The sequence below is a fragment of the Balaenoptera musculus genome, chromosome 2, assembly GCF_009873245.2.
Source record: "Balaenoptera musculus isolate JJ_BM4_2016_0621 chromosome 2, mBalMus1.pri.v3, whole genome shotgun sequence".
Lineage (NCBI taxonomy): Eukaryota > Metazoa > Chordata > Mammalia > Artiodactyla > Balaenopteridae > Balaenoptera > Balaenoptera musculus.
The window spans coordinates 167,677,765-167,701,175 of NC_045786.1; the positions used below are offsets into that span (position 1 = coordinate 167,677,765).

Sequence of the window (23,411 nt, forward strand, 5' to 3'; positions counted from 1 at the left end):
TCTTTTATTAGAAAGTTTTTTTTTTTTTTTTTTTAATTTTATTTATTTATTTATTTATTTATGGCTGTGTTGGGTCTTCGTTTCTGTGTGAGGGCTTTCTCTACTTGTGGCAAGCGGGGGCCACTCTTCATCGCGGTGCGCGGGCCTCTCACTATCGCGGCCTCTCTTGTTGCGGAGCACAGGCTCCAGACGCGCAGGCTCAGTAGGTGTGGCTCACGGGCCTAGTTGCTCCGCGGCATGTGGGATCTTCCCAGACCAGGGCTCGAACCCGTGTCCCCTGCATTGGCAGGCGGATTCTCAACCACTGCGCCACCAGGGAAGCCCCTATTAGAAAGTTTTGATAGAATATTTATGATTTTGTGGCATTGAAGTCTCTTGTGCCGAACTTGATATAGACACAGAGGCAAAGCAAAGCAGCTTGATGGTTATGTGTTCAGACCAACCAGTTAAAACCTTCATGTTCACTGATCATCCCCAACAGTGGCCTGTTACTTCACAGGTTATGTTTTGATCACCTGGTCAGGCAGGTAACTGTGTGAAATGGAGTATAATTTACTTACTGAACAAATTTTTGTCTGGTGGAGAGTGAGATTGGTAGCATTTTTGCATAGGAAAGATGCTTATTTTACAATATTAAGAAAACTGGTTTTACAGCTGACTTCATAGGCAAAAGGCATTCCTTTCTCTCCTCTCCCTTCTCCCAAATCTCATCTTCCCCATTTGATTAATATTGATTTATGTACACAGGTGGTGCCTCTGTAGTGCTAACTCAGAGATTTAGATTATCTTGTCATTTGGGGAATTGGAGTGTGGGTGTACACATGCACGCACACACACACACACATACGGGGTATGGGATTTTATTAATAATACAAATTATTTCCATTAAAATGTTTTGTAGGTAAGCAAACACTTGAAACTAAAAGTGTTCTGAAAAAAAAAGCTGAAGAAATCAATTTGATGTTATAATAGCATTGATTGCAAAAACGGAAACTTTGGTCAATTTAGAAATCAACTTTTATCCCATAGCACCATTTATAGTTTTTTAGCTTTTGGTTTTTTCTGCACTGTATAGCTGTTTTTGAGTGCTTTGGTTTTTAAGAAGCAGGACCAACATTAGGATTTATATGTGGTCATTAAGTTTAGTTTTCAGAAAATTATTTTTGCTTTTATTCTAACAGGATAGTTAACACTATTAAATGTACCATGTTAAAATCCTAAGTTGCAGATAGAGCACTGGAAATCGCTTGCTTTTGAGAGACTCATACAAATAGCTAGGAGTGGCACTAAATCGTACCTACATGATAATTTTTTTAGAAATTATACATTTTTATCTTCATTGTAAAACAATTTGAAATCTATAACAAAAAATTACTTCTAATCCGACTGGCCAGAGATACCATTGTTACTATCGTGTTTTACCATTGACTTTTTTTCTAATATATATGTGAGTGTGTGTATGTATTAATAGTCCTCTGATTTAAGATACATGTGTTTTCATATTAAAGTGCTTTTTAATTTGCAGTGTATCTTACATTCAGTGTGTAGGTTTATTATAGCATTTTTTTCTCGCTTTTTCTCCCGCTGAAGAAATGTAGTTAAGTTGAGCATCCTTAGAAGGCAGGAAGTATGTGTGTCCCAACTCTTTACCTGTTATAGTCAGCATGACACTTCTGATTATCATAAACATATTGATTTGTGCTTTTTAGTAGAAATCATTTATCAGTTAGGTAAAAGATGTTTATGTTTAAAAGGTCTAGATAAAATAAAGGTATATTTGATTAAACATGTTATTACTTGCAGCATTCAACAGAAGGTGTCCGGTTGACCCCTCTGAATGACAGCAGCCTCGACCTGTCTATGGACAGTGATAACAGCATGTCTGTGCCTTCGCCGACCGGTGCTGCGAAGACCAGCCCGCTGCACAGTTCCGGCAGCTCTCAGGGGTAAGGAGCAAGGGGACGGAAGCCGAGTGGCTGTGTCAGTAACCCCTCCAGTTCCGTATGCTCAAATACCTACTGCCTGTGGTGATCTGTAGGGTGTGCTAAGGAGAACCAGACAAGAGGGACAAGATCACCTTTCTGTCCTGGAGATGCTTATTACCTGTGTAGCAGGGGAAAAATATCTATGAAAAATAGTAGGGATCTTCTAAAGAAGGTGAGATTTATGTGGGCTGGTTTTAGGGGAAATTTCTTTTGAAGAATTAAGTGTCTTTTTAGGAACATTTAAAGCAGCTAAACATTTTTATTTCGAAAGAAAAACATGGCTATGTTGGCAAAAATTAAAACACAGAAAGCCATGTTTATCTTTAACTTCCATAAATCTTTATAGTGTTATTGCAGATTTATTTTTTAATGGATATACTACTATATTTTCAAAGGGAGCCGTTTATTATAGATTCTGGGGGTACTGCTGTTATTTTAAATTGTGAGGATTATGCCCATCCCTTTGTTCAATGAGTTGATACTTAAACCATAAACACTTTTATGAATGCATGTTATATTTTAATGTTTTGAAAAAAGCAGTTTTAAAAATTAGATGGTTAAAGTGTAACCAATGGCAAAGATGGAGGTTGGGATGAATCTTTGGATTCGTATGAAATAGAACGTGCCGAGGTGCAGTAGATGATGGATTTAGTTTTCTTCTCTTGGGCTTTGAATGTGTGATGTGTTTTTAGACCAGTCATACATAACCTGAAGACTTTAGGCATCAACGTGGCCCCTAAATCTTGTAGTTTTAAAACAATTCTTCATTTGTACAGCATTAACTTCCAGATTTTTATTTTTAATGGTTTCATCATCTTTTTTTGAGTGAAGAAGCAAAAATTTTAATAAGAATTCTGGGAGTTGTATAAAAGCCTTTCTGTACTTTTGAGTTTGTGCACATGAATGTAAAATGGATGTGTATTTGCTCAACAAATACTGAGTATTTATTATGTACTAACTGCTTTGCTATTTCAGGTTTTCTCCTGAATCTGTGGTTGTTCTCTGACCAGTTCATCTTTTCTGTTTAATCGTTAGATGTTTGTGCCTTTCAGGGCTCTCTCGTCAGTCCTTTATGCCTTCTTTGTATTCTTGGGGGTGTGGTATCACCCACTCTCATGACCTCATTTACTTCCATATACCAGTGAGCTCCAAAGCTCTGTGGAGCTTTGTGAATGTCATGTATGCACCAAAAATCTAAGTCCTCTAGTTTTGCCCACCTTTTCATGGCATCATCATTCAACAGTTGGAGTTGAATAAGCTGTAGTTGAAGGAGACTGAATAACCACAGAGGACTTTTCGCTGTTTTCTTTCAGGAGATAATAAAAATGAGATTATTTAAACGCTAATGTATAGGATTTATTTGCGACAGAAAAGTTGAATAGATAGGACAGTGAAGGAGGGGTGATTTGAGTTTCCTGAGATGGCAGGAGTGAGTGGGACCCAGAACACTGAAGGAGGGCTTGGGTTTTGAGATCCTTTGTTGTTTATCTGGGCCACTGGATGGGCTTTTAGGGTTTCATGAACCTTTACGTTTTGTATGCAGAAACTTATTTCTAATTCTCAGACCATTTTCTTCTTTACAGCTTTTGATCATATTTTCTTATATCCCAAATCATTTAAGTCAGTTACCCCAAGTCAAATAAGAACAGATTTTTTTTAGCTGTTCTGTCAAATATGTTAGTCATTAGCCACATGCGGCAGTTTAAACTTAATTAATATTAAATGAAATTAAACATTCCATTTCCCACTAGTTCTATTTCAAGTGTAGGGTAGCTACATCTGTATAGTGGCCACCATATTGGGTAGCGTAGATATAGGTCTTAGTTATAGGAAGTTCTGTTGACTAGCACTGCTTTAGAATGTTTCTGTGCTTTTGATTGTTGATTATATTTTATGAAATAAAGTTAGTTACTGATGTGTATATACGTATGAGAAGTAAAACTAAAGAATCTTTTACTTTAGAGAATAACTTCTGTACATACTACATTTTATTATTGAATTTTATACATCTCTCTTTGCTTTTTTCACTTTTTAATTTTTTCCCCATTTTTAGCAGAAACAGTCCTGCTCCAGCTGTAACAGCAGCATCTGTGACCAACATACAGGCTACTGAAGTTTCTGTGCCACAAGTAAATTCCAGTGAAAGCTCAGGGGGTAAGGAGATTGACAGATTTGAAAATGCTTGCATTATGTTTGGTTGTAGCCTTCATTTTGAAAGATGGCTTTGTTAAGTAGCTTGAATTCAGTTTTTTAATACCATGTTATGATTTACCTGTAAACTTATGAATAAAATAAAAAAGCTTTACTTGTAACTTGATGTTGATATGATTTAACTTTTATGTATTTATGTACTTACTACTTAGGTACATCGAGTGAAAGCATTCCTCAAACTGCCACACAACCAGCCATTTCATCACCACCAAAGCCTACGGTCTCCAGAGTTGTTTCTTCAACACGTCTGGTAAACCCACCACCAAGACCTTCAGGAAATGCAGCAACAAAGACACCTAATCCTATAGTAGGAGTCAAGAGGACATCCTCACCTCATAAAGAGGAGAGTCCCAAGAAAACCAAAACAGAAGAGGTATCTATATATTAGTTAGCCATGGGAATACCACCTTACCTGATTTAAAATCCAGTGGAAGAAAACCTTTGTGAGCCCAAGTTGAGAGGCAGCGTGGAGGAAAGCTTTTAGATTATTTTTAGGTAGTGCTTTAGTACCATAGTTCTTTTCACCCTTTCCTACTCTTTTCAGTGTCTAACTCTTTCATAAAGCTGTGTTTCTTGTTTAAATTTCTATAGCATGTCTAGGCTGTAACACAACTTAGCATGGATTTACATCTCATCTTAATTTATTATTCTTTCATAACTGTATCTTTCATGTGTACCAATTCTTTGGTGGCCCCTTTGGACACAGTTTTTTGCTTCTTTGATCCAGGTGGAGTTTTGGAGCTTCTACACTGTACTTGGTATTACGGGGTCACTGAATATGAGAGGTTCTCAGGGAATTCTTATTGAATGACTGACCATAAGCTGCGAAGTCAGATTAGTTTTGGTACCTTGAATGATTATATCCTCCAACCCTTCAGGAAATTTTCTAACAATACTTCCACTTTTTATAGTGGCTGGTTTACCTTGTCTAAGTCTCAGATAGTTTTAGGAAAACCATTAAAAGTGTACACTGATTTTGATGTTTGTCTTAAAATAGAAGTAGCCTTATAACACACTTTCATTGTTCCCTGGAGTCACTCTCATTGTGTTTTTCTATTAATTAAACTTTCACCATTGTCCAAGAGATGTTAGCCCAAAAAACACCAATTTTGTTGTGATTTTTGGTTGATAATTTTTTATTTAGGAACTTATACATTACATGAAAGTTTCTTTAGAATGGTGGAAAAAACTAGGTATCTTATGCAGTGTTTTGATTTTTAATAGTGAAAGATTATTGTCTTTATAAGTATTACTCCTAGCTTATTCTGAATCCTTCTGTTTTAGATTTTTTTGGAAACAGTCACTGTTAACTAAACATGAATAATTTAATGAATTTTGTCACTCTGATGTTGCTAAGTGAGAATGAAAAATGGGCATAGTATATCATATCTTACACCATGTATTCTGAAATACATTTGTCTCTGTAATTATCTCTTAAGGCAGTGATTTTCAACCTCAGTTGTACATCAGAATTAGTTTTTCAGGGTTTGTTGTTTTGTTTTTTTTTTTTAAATACAGATTTTAGGGCCTCCTCCAGATACACTGAATCAGACTCTCCAGGCCTAGTAATCTTTTATTAAAAGCCCCCGTTCTACATGATTGTGTTGTACAGCAACCTAAGAATGTAGTTTTGGTCTAACGCCACTTTCTGTTTATTGATATTTTTTGGGAGTTGTCAGAGCATTTCAGAATTCACATTTCTTTTTGCCTTAGTATGGTATATGTAAGCATAACTCTAGCTACCTGTCATTCTGTTTCCTTAATGTTAATGGCTTCATTCCTTACCCTGTGAGAGTTCCAAAATGTATATCAGTACAATGCTTGTAATTTCGTTTGCACTTACCTTGGTAGAAAACACTCATGTTTCATGTCTAGTTTAGAGAGGCAATAGGAATATAGGATTTTTTAACTTAGTACAGAAAAATTTAAATATGCACAAGAGAATCATTTCATGTACCCATGTACCCATCATGCAATTTCAGGTATAGTGAATTCAGCCACTATACCCTTAATTATTTTTCCTTTCCATTTCCCCTGTACTTGCATTATTTAGATGCAAAATCGAGACTTCAGTCACATCATTTCCTTAGTATTTTTAAAATCATGTATCTAAAAGATAATAATTACAAAGAGAAAAGTATAAACCAAGTAAACCCACCTAAAAAAATGAACAATTCATTAATATCAAATATCTAGTCAGGGCTCAAATGTCCCTGATTATGTCATTGATATTTTTTTTTAAATAGTTTTTATTTGTTCAAATCTGTAAGTAAATTAAGATCCTTGATTCATGTTTCTTAAGTATCTTTAAAAATATAGGTTCACCACTCCCCGCCCCCTGCCCCCAGTGATCTTCTGTGCTATGTATTTTCTCACAGTTTGAGTCCTGCTTATGGCAGCTCCATGGAGTCGACTAACAAAAATAGAATTTTAAGATATGGAAGGGATCTTAGGATTTTAGGTTATCTCATAGACTAATCTCCTCCTTTCCCAGAAGAACTTGAGGTTCAATAGCTTTCCTGTTTATAAAGCTAATTAAAGTCAGGGCCAGGATTAGAACCCAGGCCTAAATCTCATGGTGCTAAAGTTGAAGATTATTACAAATATTCTGATTTTGAAGGTCTCCTACTGGGTCATTCATTCTCTGTTAATGAGTACTTGGTATTAGAAATGTTAGTAAACCAGAAAGAAACACTGGTCCTACTCAATTAATAATATACTAACATGTATATAGATAGGAGAGTTTCAGGTATTGTCAAGTACTTTAGTTCTACTTAATTTTTATCACATACTAAAGCTTTTCAAATACATATAGATGGTAGAAATGTAAAATAAAAATAGAAAAAAAATTTGCCTTGTCACCTGAATTATATGGCTAAATGATGCTATATGTATATATATATTTAAAATTATGGCATATTTCAAACATGTACAAAATTGTAATGAACAAGTTACATTTACATCACTTAGCTTTAATGGTTAACAACTCAAGGCCAGTCTTCTTTCATCTATAAATCTACTCCCTTTCCCATTGTTATGAAGCAAATCCCAGGCATGTCATTTCAACCATAAATATTTCAAAAACACATCTACAGTATATTATCACCATATATATTTGTGTGTGATATATATATCGGTACATATACTGATCGGTGTATATATACACCGATCAGTATATGCACCGATATTAATAATGATTCCATAGTGTCACATATCCAGTCGGTATTGAAATTTGCCCAGTTGTAACTTACGTTACTATTTTTTAAGTTTGTATGTTTGCAGGATACAAATAAAGTTCTTATGGGAATTGGTTGATATTGGTGTTAAATCTTTTCTACTCTAGGTTAGCCGTGGTTTCTATGTCTTGTTTTAAAGCCACATTTAAAATTAAATTTTAGTTCTGCCTAGTAAAGAGAGCAGAGAAGTTAGTGCCAAAATTGTTTTTCTTAAGAAAGTGATGTTTATTGCAAGTCACTGCAGGAATGGGAAAGTATAACCATTTTTGGTTTCCCATTTCCCCTCTTTACCAAAAAAATATGTTGTTTGTTTTAAATAGCATTATAATAAATCAAAAAAATAAGACCTGAGGAGAACATTTTTCAGACCTCCTTCAGGACGTTAATAAGACTTACTAAGCCAGGGGGATTCTGTGGTCAAGTTCAGGAAAGTTACAGAGAAGATTCTTTCTAGAACTTCTCAGAACCTTTTATGTGCTGATGTGTGTGCATCTCCCAGAAAGGGGGTGATACTATTCCAAGTTCCTGAGTTGTTTGATCAAGGAACTCTTTTTTTTCTCTTCCTTACAAAAAATATTTTATGAACTTAGTGGTTTGGGGAATATACTTCAGGTGGTGATGATCAACAATAACAGTTTTCCTCGTGTTCTTTTTTAAAATTTTGGTAGAAACTGAAGGCAAATTGGTTAACATGAAAAAAAAATTTTAAGTGAACCAGTAACCTATTTTAAGGACATACTTGATCGATCTTACAGGTTAATTATTTTTATACTTTAAAAATTTTTATAAATTAAAGCATTGATTGGCAAATAATCTAAATTTTCATTTTAGAGAATAAAGCTTTTTTTTTTAAAAACAGGATGAAACAAGTGAAGATGCTAACTGTCTTGCTTTGAGTGGACATGATAAAACAGAAACAAAGGTATACTAATTTAGCCTCGGAATACGTACGCAATTAAGAGTACAGAAGATGTGATAGAAATGTCTTTATAATGTTGCACTGTATTTCGTTCTTATAGGTTTTAGGTTTTCAGTACTGTTTTTAGAGAAGTGTTTGTCCCTTTTTAATGTTAATTTATAGCACTGAAATTTAATTCCTCAAGTGTATGAGGTCCTACTAGATGCGGGGTTATCTGGTGGATACTAAATGGAGTAGAGTGATGAGTGAGATGCTCCTGTTTTTAATGGAACTTACATTTAAGTAGAGAAGATAAGAGGTGGACGTGGCTAATTACGTTATCAGAGAAGAAGTAATTGAAGATGGTGGGGGTGGCGAGAGGCAAGACTGCAGAATTAGCAAAGGCTTCATAGAAGGAAGACATAGGATTTGGGGTAGGACAAGATGAGAAGTTTATCTCACTATTGGGGTGAGAGTGTGGTATGTTTAGAGAACCAGTTTTTGGCACACAGTTCTGGCTAGAAGCTGTGGCGCAAGGGGCTTGAATCAAGGTAAATGGGATGGGAAAGATTGGTTTAGCCGAAGTATTAGACTTTGAACATCATTTTTTCAGAAACTGAAATGCACTGAAGACTTTTAACTTTTTTCTCCTTGTTGTAGAAAAATTGGAAATCTTCCTCCTTTCCCCAAATTATCCTGATTTCCATGATAGATATTTTAGCAAGTATTCTTCTGGTGTCTTTATAGATTTTGTGTGTGCATATATACCAGTGCGTTTTGCTTTCAAATCTTTATTCACTCTGTAAACCAAGAAAAATTGTTCATGCCATTGCATAATCGACCAATATTACTAATAGCTGCATAGAATGCTGTCTTAAGGCTGTTACCATATTTTATTCAACCAGTTCACTATTGTTAGCAATTGTTTCTGTTAAAAAAGGAAGTTGCCCTTTTCTACTGTAATGTTGGCTGTAGCTAAATACCTGCCATCCGTTTATGTTTATTAGGATAAATTAATGAAAGAGGAATTACTGGTACAAATAGATGCTTTTAAAACTTAATATGTATTGCTAAGTTGTGCTTCAGAGAGACTGCAGTCTTCCATTTCTAGTACACTGTTTACCCTTTTCAATTTCATAGGAGAAATTTGGTATTTCATTGTTTTATTATTATATAGTTTTATAGAAATTCAAATTTTTGTATGTTTATTTTCATTTGTGTGTGTGTATATGTATTATTTTTGGGCACTGCTTTAAAAAAGGTTAGAGCAGTGGAATGACAACAGTTTACCCTGTATTTTCTGATGATTCTTATAGTAGAATCAGTGCACTGGTTATTGAGAAGGGGAAGAGAAACCAAAAGGAAGGAGAAATGTTTTAGAGACATTTTCTACTTTTAATTAAAGGCCTGGGAGCAGTTTTTGTGCTTCTGGGTAATTTTATTTAATAATACTGAATGGGTTTTATTTTTTTCACATAGCTAAAGCTGAGCTTGGGTTTATATTCTGCTAATTATTGTCTGGGCAACGTTTTATAATATGCATGTACGTGTCTTTAATTAGTGCTTGTTTACAACGTCCAAGTTGGAGTTGGTTGGAAAGTCATGAGATATTTTGACCATGCCTTATAAGGTTTAAGCAGGCAAATAGAAATTTATGTGTATCTGAAATGGTTAAGTAACCTACGAGGCTTTTTTTGATGATTAACCCTTTGATGATGATAGATGATTTTGTAATGTAGTCACGTCTTTCTCTTGATCCCTCCTGTCTTCCAATTTGTCTTTTTTATTAGCCACCAAACCCAGTTATGTTCTTTTATCCTTTTTTAAGTCTCTTTCCTCCCCCGTCCTCTTTGTCTCACAGGAACAACTTGATACAGAGACAAGTACAACTCAATCAGAAACCATTCAGACAGCGGCTTCTCTGTTGGCCTCTCAGGTACTAAGTGCAAAAAGCAAGGAGAATTTTATAAATGTTGTTAAGATTAGTGTTGTATAATGAATGAAAATGAGCATATACAGAAGTTTAATAAAGTTATCTTTGTGAAAGTTAATTGCTAGCCTGCAAATGTGTTTATTGTATTCAAAGGCGGAGCACTGGATATGATGGAGCCGTTCTTTTGCACTGTCAAGGTGCTAACTCATCCCCTTACATATTTTTTGATATCGCAAATCACTTAAATCCTCACTGCACAATGTGTGGTCTTCACGTAGAGGTTTTGTTTATAGGTCAGAGAGTGAAATTTAAATTAGAACTTAAAACCATTCTTCATGGATTTTTTTAAAAATACCTTTTAATTTTCAAAATGTGCTTCTTCTGCCTCACTTTTCACGTCCGATTTTCAATTATTAATTTAGTGTGATCCATAGTTCTTTAAAATTATTTTTTCATTTGTCCTAGAAATTCTACTTGTGACAGTCCCTTGCATACAGTAGGCACCTGGACTCTTTTCATTGATTTGTGAACCTTCATTTTGTTTGTGAAATGATTGTTTTCTTCTTGAATCCTTTCAAATTGAATATACTCCAGAGTCTGGTCAAACTCTGACATAAAGTAAATATTTTCTTTAAGTAGACATTAAACTGGTTAACCTCTACAAAATAACTGAGATGACAGCTGCTGCCCAGCGATGCTGCTGAACTGATGATACAGTGGTACTGTGCTGCTTTGTGGTTCAGAGTTATTTTAATGTGATCGTTTTACAACATGTTTTTGCTGGCTGTTAACATTCATAGTCCCTAGTGATATAAATATTATGACTACTTTCTGAAATGTCTTTTATTTTCATAGCCTTTATCTAATAAAAATTTTGTGGGGCGGAGTAACTCCCAACAACATTAGGAAGTGTTGTGCTTGATACTGATACATGGACAAACTTGTTTGTCAAACTGAAGTTCTGGGGTTGTAATTGCATGCCTTTTGGTTTGCCACATTAATCTCTAGGGAACTATTTTCATAGTTTGTCTTATTGACTTCATCGCTATCATGATTTGTACCCGTGGGTGTTTGCCTTTTAGATATTTTTATAAGGAATTAGAATTTTCTTTCTAATGAAAAGATCCCTAGAGCCATTGAGAGAAAAATCACCCAGTTATATAATATAAAAGGAATGATTATATTGATTTAAAAAGTTTTTAAAAAATACATCCCTATATTTGGTGATATAAGGGGCATATTTATTTCTGGGGGGGTGATTATAATATTGTGACTGTGTCTAACGATGAATCCTTGTTTTGAGATAAACTTGAAATATTTACAGATGAAATGATAGGATCTCTGGGATTTGCTTCAGAATAATCTGGGAGTGAAGGTGGGAGGACTGTGGATTGGCTTTGATTTGACAGTTGATGAAGTTGGATAACGAATACATAGGCATTTGTTATATAATGCTCTATTTTTGTGTATGTTTGGAATTTTCCATAATAAAACACTTAAAAATGCCATCTCTATGGTTTTGGATGTTAAAGAAAGCTTTGTGATTTAATTGTTTTTAACATAATAAAACCTCCCTAAACTTTGAATAATCAAATTATTGCTCAGTTGTGTAGATTTAATTTTTAATTGACAGGGTCAGAAAATAATACATTCACTACTGTTAACTGCTACTGCTGCTCCTGGGTGTAAGGTGAACTTTAAGTATTCTCCCACATGGGGGTGCTCCAGTGCCAGTTAATATTGCAGCTGTTAGTGTTATTACAAGTGAACATAACTTAGCATGAACTTAATAAGTCTGTTATAGGTGGTTGTTGGGGGAGTGTGTTTATTAAAGCTGTATTTGAAATTCGTTCTTGTATATTTGCTAAAATATTACTAAAGTATTGCTACTTATTTGAAAATTTCTACGAGTGTTAGAGCAAACAATTTCATAGTAGTAGGCATGTTTATTTACACTCCATTTTGAAAACATTTTAGAGTGTTTTTCTTTAAATTTTTAATAGTTATGTTAAGGTCTTATCCATTTCTTAGGAAGTAAAGCAGTGGCAAGTAAATCTCATTGTCAAGTTATAGTACTTTGAACAATGTTGTGTTCTTTGCTTTTATTCTCAGAAAACATCCAGTACAGACCTTTCTGATATCCCTGCTCTCCCTGCAAATCCTATTCCTGTTATCAAGAATTCAATAAAACTGAGATTGAATCGGTAAAAACAACCTCAGGGGTCCATAAACAATATCTGCCAACTCAACCTGTTGTCTTCAAATGCTAAAAAAGGAGAATGGAGGGTACAAGACTAGACATGACTGAAAATGGATTTAGGTTTTTTTTGTGACCTCCCTTACTGGGCTAATCAGCACTTGATCGGAAGTCCAGGTTAGTATGTGAAGCCAGGAGTACTATTATTATTGTGTTAGCAACAGTTGCATTAACTATTTCAAAAAATTACTGCCTTTAAAAAAAAACAAAAAAAAAACCTCAAGCTATATTTGTATTCATAATTGACATCTGGACTGGGTTTATGTTTGCTGCATTGTTTGGAAAATTTGCAATACAAACTGGCATAAGAATTCCTTATTCTGATGATGCACTTTTATGTATTTTTTTTTAATTAGAAAGTAGAACTAATTTTAGATTTTCAGCTTGATGGATTTTCATTTTTTCCTGAAGAATTTCCTTTACCATTAGTCTTCAAATTGGATGCCATTGTGCAGTGGTGTACTGTTATACTTCAGAGAAAGGATAAGAGTACATCTAGTTCAGTCCTTATGAGGTAGCTGTAACCTTTAAAAATGAAATGTCAGCTCTAGGGTATATATTTGACATTGAAAGAATAATTAGGAGATACTTCATTTTGATGGGGTCATGATTAAGAAATGCTATATTGGTTTTATTTATAGAATTGTTTAGAGTGCATACAAATCAGTGATCAGCCAATGAATATTTTTCTTTGAGCTCATTAAAGCTCCACATTCTTTTGCCTCCAGTATCTTGTCTTTGAAACAAAGGTTTCGCTCCCTCCCCGTTCTTTTTCTTTTCCCCTTTTTGCTTGTATGCATAAGGTAGGACTTCTTTCATAAAAAACAAAATGCCAGTATTTTCTTAAGCCATGGTGTGAAACCAGTGACCCTGTGGCCACATGGCACAGAACACTAAATTTTGGTCCCATGGCTGAAACTTTAGGGTGACTAAAAATAATGCCTGTGAAACATGATATCTATCTTGGACGGCCATTCGATCTCTAAATATGAGGAATTTTGTACACTCCACAGAACTCCTGTCTATAGTAAAGTTGATTTTCAATTTTAAACATGTGGGCAAAAAGGCATTTTCTCCAAGAATTTTAAACGAATTTTTATTTTTAAATGGTTGACCAAAATTTGTCAGTAAATTTTACATGTAGAAACATTTAAAAATCATTTCTAGCAAGCACTTGACATCTAGTCAGCTCTCTACTCCTTTTTTCGTTTTGTTTTATCTTATCAGTAAATAATTCCACATAATTAAGCAGCAGAGCATTCATCTTTACAGAATGTGAGGGATGCCAGATGTTGATAAGCTTAGTTATTCTTTCTTAATCTGGACAAAGCAAACCTAACAGATTTTTCTGATAAGCATGTTTTATGAATCCTCCATTGTGCTCCATTCTATCACACGTGCATTTTTCATGTTAAACTGCAATTACTTAAACTCTTCCCCTATCCTTCTAAATTAATTTTCCGAAGTTGGAGTGTAGTCTTTTCCCCCTTAGGCTATGCATTAATTGAGGCTTTCTTTTCACCATCCTTTGTAATGTCTAGTATACAGTATTTCTACTTCCCACATCTTTGCTCTGCACAGTCACCTTGCCCTTCCTCCTACCACCTAAGAAGAAAAGATGGTCAGACTAACAGGTGAAGTCTACAAGGTGTCTGTGTGTTCTGTGTAGCTTCAGAGTTAGATTGAAATTGCCAGGCACAGATTTAGTCTTGTCATTTTGTTTACACATTGGGGAAAAAGAATTCAGTTTATTAAATGTTTCATGTAACTGCACCCAAGTTTTGCCAAGCTGGGAACTTGGACCTTTTCTGTGTAGTAACTTTTTAATTCTAGTTTTCATAACTTGGAGATCAGACTGTTGCTTTCGCATGATGTACGTAGTGTCTCATGACTGGAGTTTGCTTTGTTTTATAGTATCTGTACTCCTTGTATTTTTCAAGAGCTATTTTGTAAACAGATGATGTATTTCTCCATTGAAAACACAATAAAAAAAAAAAAACAGCACAATCCCACAGTTGGCTGGTTTCTTTTGACTGTTTTTGTTTTTTTCAGTGATATTATTATTTCTACTTGTAAGTTATAGCTCTAAGTGAAGATTTGCGAAAGAGTTTACTTTGGTTACATTTAGAAGAGATCTATATCTGGTTAATTGTACCGTTAGCAACAGCCTAGTGTTAATTGATATCTCACATAATCAGGTATTTGTTTTTCATATAATTGACCATTAGGGAGGAAAACATGAATGTAGTACTTAATAATTAACTTTTAACTGACCCACCCTCCAAAATATTTATTCTGTTTATATAGACAGTGTATCTTTTCTTTGTATTTATTCCACGCATGTAGACAGTGTACTGTTGATGTGCTTCCTTTACAGAGCTGGTGGTTTTCAAAGCAGTTGGTGCTGTATCTCCAATGTCAGCAGGTGGCACTGTTGTTTTTCAGTGAATTTAGGATCCTATGTTTCTCATTTTACTAAACGCAAATCAGATTCTACATTTCTTAAACCCTTAAATGGTCAACATACTTAACTATGGGTTAGGAATGAACTGCTCTGTATGCGTGTGATGGCCAGCTTTTGAGTATGGTTATCTTAAATGCTTTGAATGGAGGGATGGCCCTCCTTATGTTAGGTTATTTCAAGGGATGTGCAATTCTGCATATTTTCATTCCTGAAATTCCAAATTCTAATACCTTTACTATATGTAAAAATATATGACTGCAATGTAGAATAACCTTTTATTAAAATAACATTTAACTTTTGGGACTATTCAGTAAAAGGGAAAATATTGTAAAAATTGCCCTTGACGCCATTGTTAACACCTACAGAATAGAGCTTGCCATGCTTCCTCTACTTTGACAGACACCTAAACATGGGAATGAATATCACAACTTTCTGAGTTTTATCACCCACATAGACTTTTGGCATTTCATGGATCTTGCTGAATTAGTAAAATGATAATTGAAAGTTGTGTTTTGTGGCTTTGGGTATATTCTGGAATAAAGTTTGTATTTTTCTAATTAACACCTCTTTTTTTCTCCACACAGAAAAATGTTTTAGAGCTCTGCGTAGTATTAATTCTGGCTGCACTCAAGGTGGCAATAAATGATCAGCAGCTCCAAGTAGTAATTGATAAACGAAAAGATAAATCATTAATACACACAAACTTGTAGACCAAGCCCTGGAAATATTAACTGTTAGTGCACTTCAGTGCATTTAAACAAAAAGATAAACTGTTTACCTAAAAAGGCATTGAACAATCCTTTGGTTATACTTTTGCCTATTTTAATTCTAATAAAAGAATAGTACAAGGAAAATTAGTTGCCTTTTAGCCTGTATTGTATGTTTTGCTTTTTTTTTTAAATTCTCCACTCTGTTTCTCTTCTGTTAGCTTTTCTTCAAACCAAAATCACAAATGGATGCTGTCTCAATGCAGACCTGAACTTGGCAAGTGAAATATTAAGCGTGTTCTATAATAAACATGACCTTCAGTCATATAGAGAGAAGTGGTCTGTTTAATTCTGTGTGATATCCGTTTCTCATTTGTAGAATCAGTTTATTCATCCTTTCTCCGTACTCATCAGTTTAAAAATTCTTGTGACATTTTATATAGCTTTATTGGCACCAAGAAAGATGGCATCAATATTTCTGAGCCATGTATTTTGGAAGTGATTGTATGTACTTAATTCTAGAAGTGATTTCATATACTTGGGAAGTCATTTAAACTTCTGCTTTTTTTCCTTAGAGACATGCTTTTGTCTTGATGTTCTGGGAACATCATTGCAGCTGATCAAACCATACACATATTTGTTGAAAGGTATGGAACTTTAAGTGCATTGTTCCTTTCCTCACCCCCCCCCCCCCACACAATTCACAGGACTTTCCTTGAAAGGGTAGAATTGAGGCTGTGCTAAAGTTCACATTTCAGAAAGCTCACATTCGTTTCGTGAAGGGTTGTGACTGTAATTGTACTTTATTCTCCAGTTACCATCTTTTTAAATACTTCACGTTTTCAGATAGCTAAAAATCATATCTACAAAGGGCACAGTATTGTTTAGAGTTTATAGAGTTTAACCACCTAATATTTAAAATGTTAATGCTGAAAATATTCATACTTTAACATAATGTAAATAAGACACTTTTTTCCTGTTCTGGGTATCTTTAAATTTCACTAGTAGGTGAAATGAAGAACAGAACAGTCTGTGTGTGTGCTCCAATCAAAGCTTTATATTTTTTGCTATGATATTTCTAAGGTACAGGATAATGCCTTTAATCAAAAATAGTCTCCTCCTTGCCACCCAGCTTAGAGTTTTTGTTTATGTGTTGTTTTTGTTTTTTAGTGGGGAGAATGGATTTATGCTCAACCCTCCACAGTCCATCTTATGGGTCCCAGCATTGACCAGGGAAAGCCTAAGGGTGTGTTGGTTTTGTTTCACATTGTAGAATAAACTGAGGTCTAGAAGCCCCAGAGCTGATTCACCCTGGCCTTCAACTTAACACTACCACTTCGGTCTTAGCAGGTCCTTTTCCGTCTGAGCACAGACATCGCAGCTCTAAGACAGTTTACCTAAGACACACTACAGTAAAATGCATTATTCAGAACAGTGTAAATTCAGTTGTGTAGTATCAGAATCTTTAAAAACATAAAAATTTGTTTTACTTATAGATACGGAATAATTTTGAAACAATCGCATCAATAGATTGAAATACAAAACAGATTAAAGGGAAACCCATTAAAGGTAAATTCTGCCCTATGGTGGGTTTAAGTCTTGGGCTGAGTGTAATGTAATTAACAGTTACAATGATAAAGTATCACTCTAAGTACCATGCATCTCAGTATTTGGAACTATCTAGACAGTATACTCAGTTTTTACTTCACTTGGATGTTTTAAATTTCATATTAGTCATGTGATTATGACCCAATTAAAAAAATATTTAAGCCCTTTTACAAATTCTTTGCAAGCTTTTTAGAAGCATTTCCTTTCATTAATTTGTAAGATGCTATTTTTTGACCAACAGATATCAATCCAAAAATATGTATTTTGAATAATTCAAAAATTTCAGTTTTATGGGTTTCAGGTCATTGCAGACATTTATCTCAGCCTTGTATGTTTTCTAATGTTATATAGTCCTTAAAGATATTTTCAGGGGATATGATACATTTTATGGAAATGCAAAATAATACAGTCATCTCTGGAGAGTAAAATGATCTTGTGCCACTGCTGTGCCCCTCTTCAATCACCACGCCCACGCACGTGTGAATATTTGGGTTCTTTTCAGATTTTAGGCGTAAGAAAGTGGGTAGATGCGTTTTAGTATAAGAATGTAAAATGTCCCAGCCTTGTGCTTGTTCCTCGTGGAGGCTGTCTCTCCCTCGGCAGAACAACCCCTACACGCTTTCACACTGTGTGGGACCTGGCGCTGTGCGCTTTCCAGAAGTCTGGCATGAAAATTGCTCCTTGTTTGCGTTTTTTGACTGCAGCGGAGCTGTTAATAAAGAGATTGATGATAGAGTTGTGGAAAGGAGACAGTTGGGCAGAACTGCTCCCCGTGAGTGACAGAGGGCACGATCTGCCTTCACAGGCGAGAAAGCCGCCCCCAGCAGAGAGCCGGCCGTGCCTGGACCCTGTGCCAGGACTGTTAGGAGGAGCGCTAGTGCACTGCTAGGCCGCTGCGGCTCTGTAGTTTAAGCTTGGTCTCCCATTTCCGTTTCTATCTGGTTTGTGGAATGCTCAGGACAAATACATTTGCGAGTATGACACATTTCCCAACTGTAAAATAATTATTTTTGCAGATTCTTAAAAGCACTCATAATTCATTCTGATTTGGTTTAGTAAAGTTAAGTTTTATTTAGAAAATATTACAGTTCTTTTAGAAAGCCTGAGTTGAGCAGTCTCCTTAGAGGTTTAGGGGAGTCAAGTCTGACGGCCTCGAGAATAAGCATTGGCTGCAATAAGTATTGGTTATGGGGTGTTACGTATCTTGGTCATAATGATTATCATTGTATATATTTTTCATCTATCACTGCTAGTAAGCTTGGGTGACTGGCATTCGTTTAAGCTGTTCTCTGTTTTGTGTGGTCTCCCTGATAGTCCACAAGAATTTTTGGCACTCTCTAATAAACACTGCTTTAAAGATAGAGATTCTGCCTATGATATTTTTAAACCATTCTAGGTTACATGTTTTCTACTTTATTTTTCTTGAATATGCGACTGTCTTGGACAGCTTTCTCTTTTAAGGAAACTACTGTATTATTGTGGCCTTTGTCTTGTTAAATAAATGACCCAAATGTGGACACTTTAGTTTCTTGACAATGAAAATTTTTGAAAAAGTTAATTTTGCAAGTATGGTCTTTGCCTCTGCAAACATGGTTGGATTGGAAGTATGTGTATGTGTATCTATCATAAGGCTTAAAATTTTTAAAAAACATGTTCATAAAATCTCAAAATTAGAAGGAACCTAATGAGACATCTAGTTCATTGTATCTGTGACAGGCTTATCCATTTCTGTTGATGGAGGAGTCCATATTTCATCATTTCCATTGCTGGGCAGTATTTAAAATTTTAGATTGGGCTCATAGTCATTTCCTTGATCTTCAGTAATCTTACCGTTACCTTTAGAAGCAGATTCTGACCAATCTGTACGTTCTTTAACATGAGACTTTCACCCTGGAACACTCACTGGCCTTAAAGTTTTGACAATTTTAGTTCTTCGTTGGGTTACCCAAAATGGTCTCTGGCAATTTGAGCTTTGATCCAAGGTAGGATTTAGGGAATCTAACATTGGAAAGAGGTTGAATATTTGAGATTCTATTAAAGTTTAAACTTTGTGTCAGATCAACGTGATGCTGGATTTTGTTTGTAAGTAATTATTTCAGCCAAATACTGTCACCAGTTAACAAAAAGCCCAGGCCTTCAGGAAGTACTAATCCTATCCTGTCCACCAGAGCCTGGTGACCCTGCGCAAGTTGTTTAAAGCTTTCCTTTCAGTTTCTGAGTAAAACATAACTCTTTATGTCTTTTATTTCTTTTTGGAATTCAATGTGGATTAACATGTAAATAACATGTTTAGAGAATCACAGATTTTTAAGTGCTTTGTTAAACCTAATTTGAATTTGTTAGAGGGCAGGCACAAAGGCCAATTGTAGACGGCAAAGGAATATCTGGAAAACCACCCCTCCTAATTCCCAAAGCTGTTTTCCTGATGTGAATTTGGGCAGGACCAAAGTAGGGAGAAAAAAGTTGAGTCAGGTAAAGCCCTTTTTCTTTTTTTTTTTCTTTTTTTAGATTTATGTGGGGTGGGGGCAGATTGGCCTCTTCATCGGAAAACTTTCCTCTGCCTTAGTGCCAAGAGAAATGCAGTGCACAGTTTCAGAGGACACAGAGCATGCCTGCCTGCTCCTGGCTGAGGGTTCAAACACAGTGAATGGACCTGGGAAAAATTTCTGACAGTAAATGGTGTCAAGCAGTAGGTCTAATTGTTAGACCTATGAGGTTGTTCCTGACATAGCAAATGGCGCCACCACTTACAGATGAGGAGAACAGGCTTAGTTTGTGGAACACCTTGCCCGCGGTCAGTCAGTTGGGATTCGAACCTGCTTTATTCTAAGGACTTAATCCTTAGAATTAAGGATGACCTCGTGTCATCCTTAATTAAATCCTTAGAATTAAACATGACCTTGTGTTTTCCCACTCGACAATGTTGCTTTTTAGTGTATTTCTTTGGATATCATTGGGGAAGGCCAGGGTTATTAGCTCTGTTTTTGCATAGGCTTCTAGTTTCAGAACAGCTCAAATGCATTTCTGCTATTTGGATGCCCCTACAGCTGGCCTACTGAAGGTGAGAGGGATGGAAGTCTGCAAAGACAGGTGATGTAAAGACAGGCTGCAGTGGGAGATGAACTTCAAAGACTCTAGAGGAAATGAATGTGTGTTTATTAGTGCTGGGGAGGTTCAGGCTCTGGCTAGTTTGGGTGAACTAATCCATTCACACCCAATTCTCTTAACAATTGGTTTGTCTAAAATTAGGATTTTTTTAAAAAAAATGTTAATTTTCCATATTAAGATGATTTCTTATAAATATTTTTCTTTTTTAGCCAATTAAGACAGAGTAGTACCTAGAAGAAGTGCTAAAAATGTTTAAACTGCTCCAGAGTAGAATAAAAACATCAACAGTGACCTTAGAGCTTGCTCAGGAGGTACTGTAACTACTGTATCATGTCTGAAGATACTCATTTGATAAGTTGTTATTAAAAACATAAAAATAAGGCAGACGTGCCCTTAGAGGAATTAAATAAAAACCATACTTAATGTTAAAAAAAGAGGTAAAAATACAAATTGGTATCTGAAAACATTTTTTGTAGGGAGGGCTTTGTCCGTTATATTGTATATAAAATGCCATGACTGTCATACGTATTATTTACAATGTGGATTGTGGGTGAATATGTCATTTGGCAAATTCGTTATTAGATGAATTGATTTTAGGCACATTTGATGCTATCTAGAATTTGTTGATTTTTTTTCTGGTTATAATAGGAATACATATTCACTGTAATACTTGAAAAATGCACAAAACTATAAAGAAGAAAATAAAAATTATCCATAATCCTGCCTCTTAAAGTTAGTTTTTAAGATCTCTTCATGTATGTTCTTTGTCTCTCATGCCCTTTTTTTTTTTTTTAACATGATACTAGCTAAGCAATTTTATATCGTAAGCATTTTCCCTACAAATTGTCGTGGCTGTTGAGTAGGTGTAGTGAAGAACCCAAGAATATCTTGTGTCCTAATGAACCACCCTTTGGAGTGTGGCCTTGGAGAAACGTGGTGGTGTCTGGACCCAGGAGGGGTAGATGAGAGGGGAACAGGCTGTGTGGTGGTCAAAGACTTCCTGAAATTCTTTTTTTTTAAATAAATTTATGTATGTATGTATGTTTGGCTGCGTCGGGTCTTCGTTGCTGCGTGCAGGCTTTTCTCTAGTCGCAGCGAGCGGGGGCTACTCTTCGTTGCGGTGCGCGGGCTTCTCATTGCGGTGGCTTCTCTTGTGGAGCACAGGTTGTAGGCACACGGGCTCAGTAGTTGTGGTGCGTGGGCTCAGTAGTTGTGGCTCGCCGGCTCTAGAGCGCAGGCTCGGTAGTTGTGGCGCACGGGCTTAGTTGCTCCGCGGCATGTGGGGTCTTCGCAGACCAGGGCTCGAACCCATGTCCCCTGCATTGGCAGGCGGATTCTTAACCACTGCGCCACCAGGGAAGTCCTCCCTGGAATTCTTAGGGAGAGGGTAGAATTCTGGTGGTTCGCTGTGATGATTGGCTTTATGTTGAAATGAACACACCGTCAGATGGTTAGAACAAACAAGTTCAGAAAGTCTTAATTTAGCCGGGTCTTTTCCGCCGATCCCACCCGCTCTTGCTTTTATGGTGCAGTAGTGTAATTCTCACGGTTACAGTTCTGCCTCAGAGTGTTCATTCACTTCGCAAATGGTCTCTGATCCTACCGGCCAGGTGCTGTCGCAGTGAGAGCGAATCAGGCAAGCAGGGCACGGGAGCTGAGACTGAGTGTTAGCATTGTGCTGGGCACTCGGTGTCACCACCCTCAGCCGCAGTGACGACTCTGTGTGGTAGTTAACAAGCAATGGAGTCAGTAATGGGTTGAACCTGTCTGTTTCCAAAGCCCAGTCCCTTTCTGTTTTGAGACACTGGCTCATTCATTCAGCAGTTGTGTAGAGGCCCTGGGTGTCCACGGTCAATGCAACTGGCAATAGCCGCTGTCCTTAGGAAAGCTTATAGTTCACAGGGAGTAAGGATGGCCCACAAAACAAATGAATTGCAGATCACTAGAAGGCTCTGAAGAAAAAGAACCCCGTGCCTCCAAAAGGGCAGGAGCTCTCTTCTATAGCAGACAGGCTTCCAGCGAGGCGGCAGCAGCCAGGGGCACAGTGAGAGGGGGCAGCACTTGCCTGAAGCAACAAGGAGTTTGGTGACGTCAGTGGAACGGGAAGGTGCCAGAGTTTGTGACGTTGGATGCACAGGAGCTGGGCCGAGAGAGAGAAGTGCCCAACTGTGTCACGGTGTGATAACAGGGCCCGAAGGAGTTGGCGGGGGCAGGGGACAGCGTTCCAGGCGGAGGCACAGACGGGAAGGCACGGCAGGGTTAGGGTGTGGCGTGGCTGGGAAGCAGTCGTGGTAGGGTAACCAGAAAGAGATGTCGCACCTCTATTGTGAACATGACCATGACGTGGTCCAAGCTCTTCGTGGGTTACAGCGGGGATGGGCGGGGCGGGGGATGCGTGGAGCACAAACCGAGTGAAAAAGGCGGGGGGTTCAGTCCCCCTCAGCCTTGCCCCAGACCCTGCTTCCAGACCACTCGCTCGGTGCTCGCGTTGCGCTTAGGGTCAGCGGGAGGCCAGGAGAAGCCGTCCTGTGCCAGTGCCCAGCCCGCACTGGGGCGTCTCGGACCCTCTCACTGCCATGCCCTTGCCCTTGCTCCTCGTTTCATTCCAGATCCAGGTGGGAGCCCTTCATCTTGCTCTTGTTCACCCATAGTCTGTGACAGCTACTTAATACTCTCAGGTTTCCCCTGCCCTCTCTTCCTCCCTGATCTGGGGGTTTGGGGACAGACCACCCTGCCCTGTAAGATGGAATGACACCAACCTTTCTGAGTGCCAGGCTTGCTGTAGGTGCTATGTGGACCCCACCTCATACGATCCTCCCAACCCCATGAAGGAGATCTTCCGAATCCCGTGGTCCTGACTGAGAACGTGGTTTGTTCCGTGCGCCGGGGCTCAGCACGGAGGCACGGCACCTGCAGCTGGACACTGGTTCGTTCCGTGCGCTGGGTCACCCCCTCCAGCGCGGCCACCCTGCCCCTTGCCTTGGCCGCTTGGCTACGACACCCA

General features: G+C 37.1%; 1 protein-coding gene across 1 annotated transcript in view; it reads left to right on the forward strand.

Moving 5' to 3' along the window:
• The window catches only part of PAPOLA (poly(A) polymerase alpha), a 59,289-nt gene extending 44,757 nt beyond the window's left edge, over positions 1-14,532 (forward strand). The window contains 6 exon segments of the mRNA XM_036844423.1: positions 1,804-1,946; positions 4,039-4,139; positions 4,349-4,569; positions 8,292-8,354; positions 10,192-10,266; positions 12,376-14,532. Of these exon segments, the coding sequence (XP_036700318.1) occupies positions 1,804-1,946; positions 4,039-4,139; positions 4,349-4,569; positions 8,292-8,354; positions 10,192-10,266; positions 12,376-12,471 (699 nt within the window). The 3' untranslated portion in view covers positions 12,472-14,532.
• Positions 14,533-23,411: the final 8,879 nt, after the last annotated feature.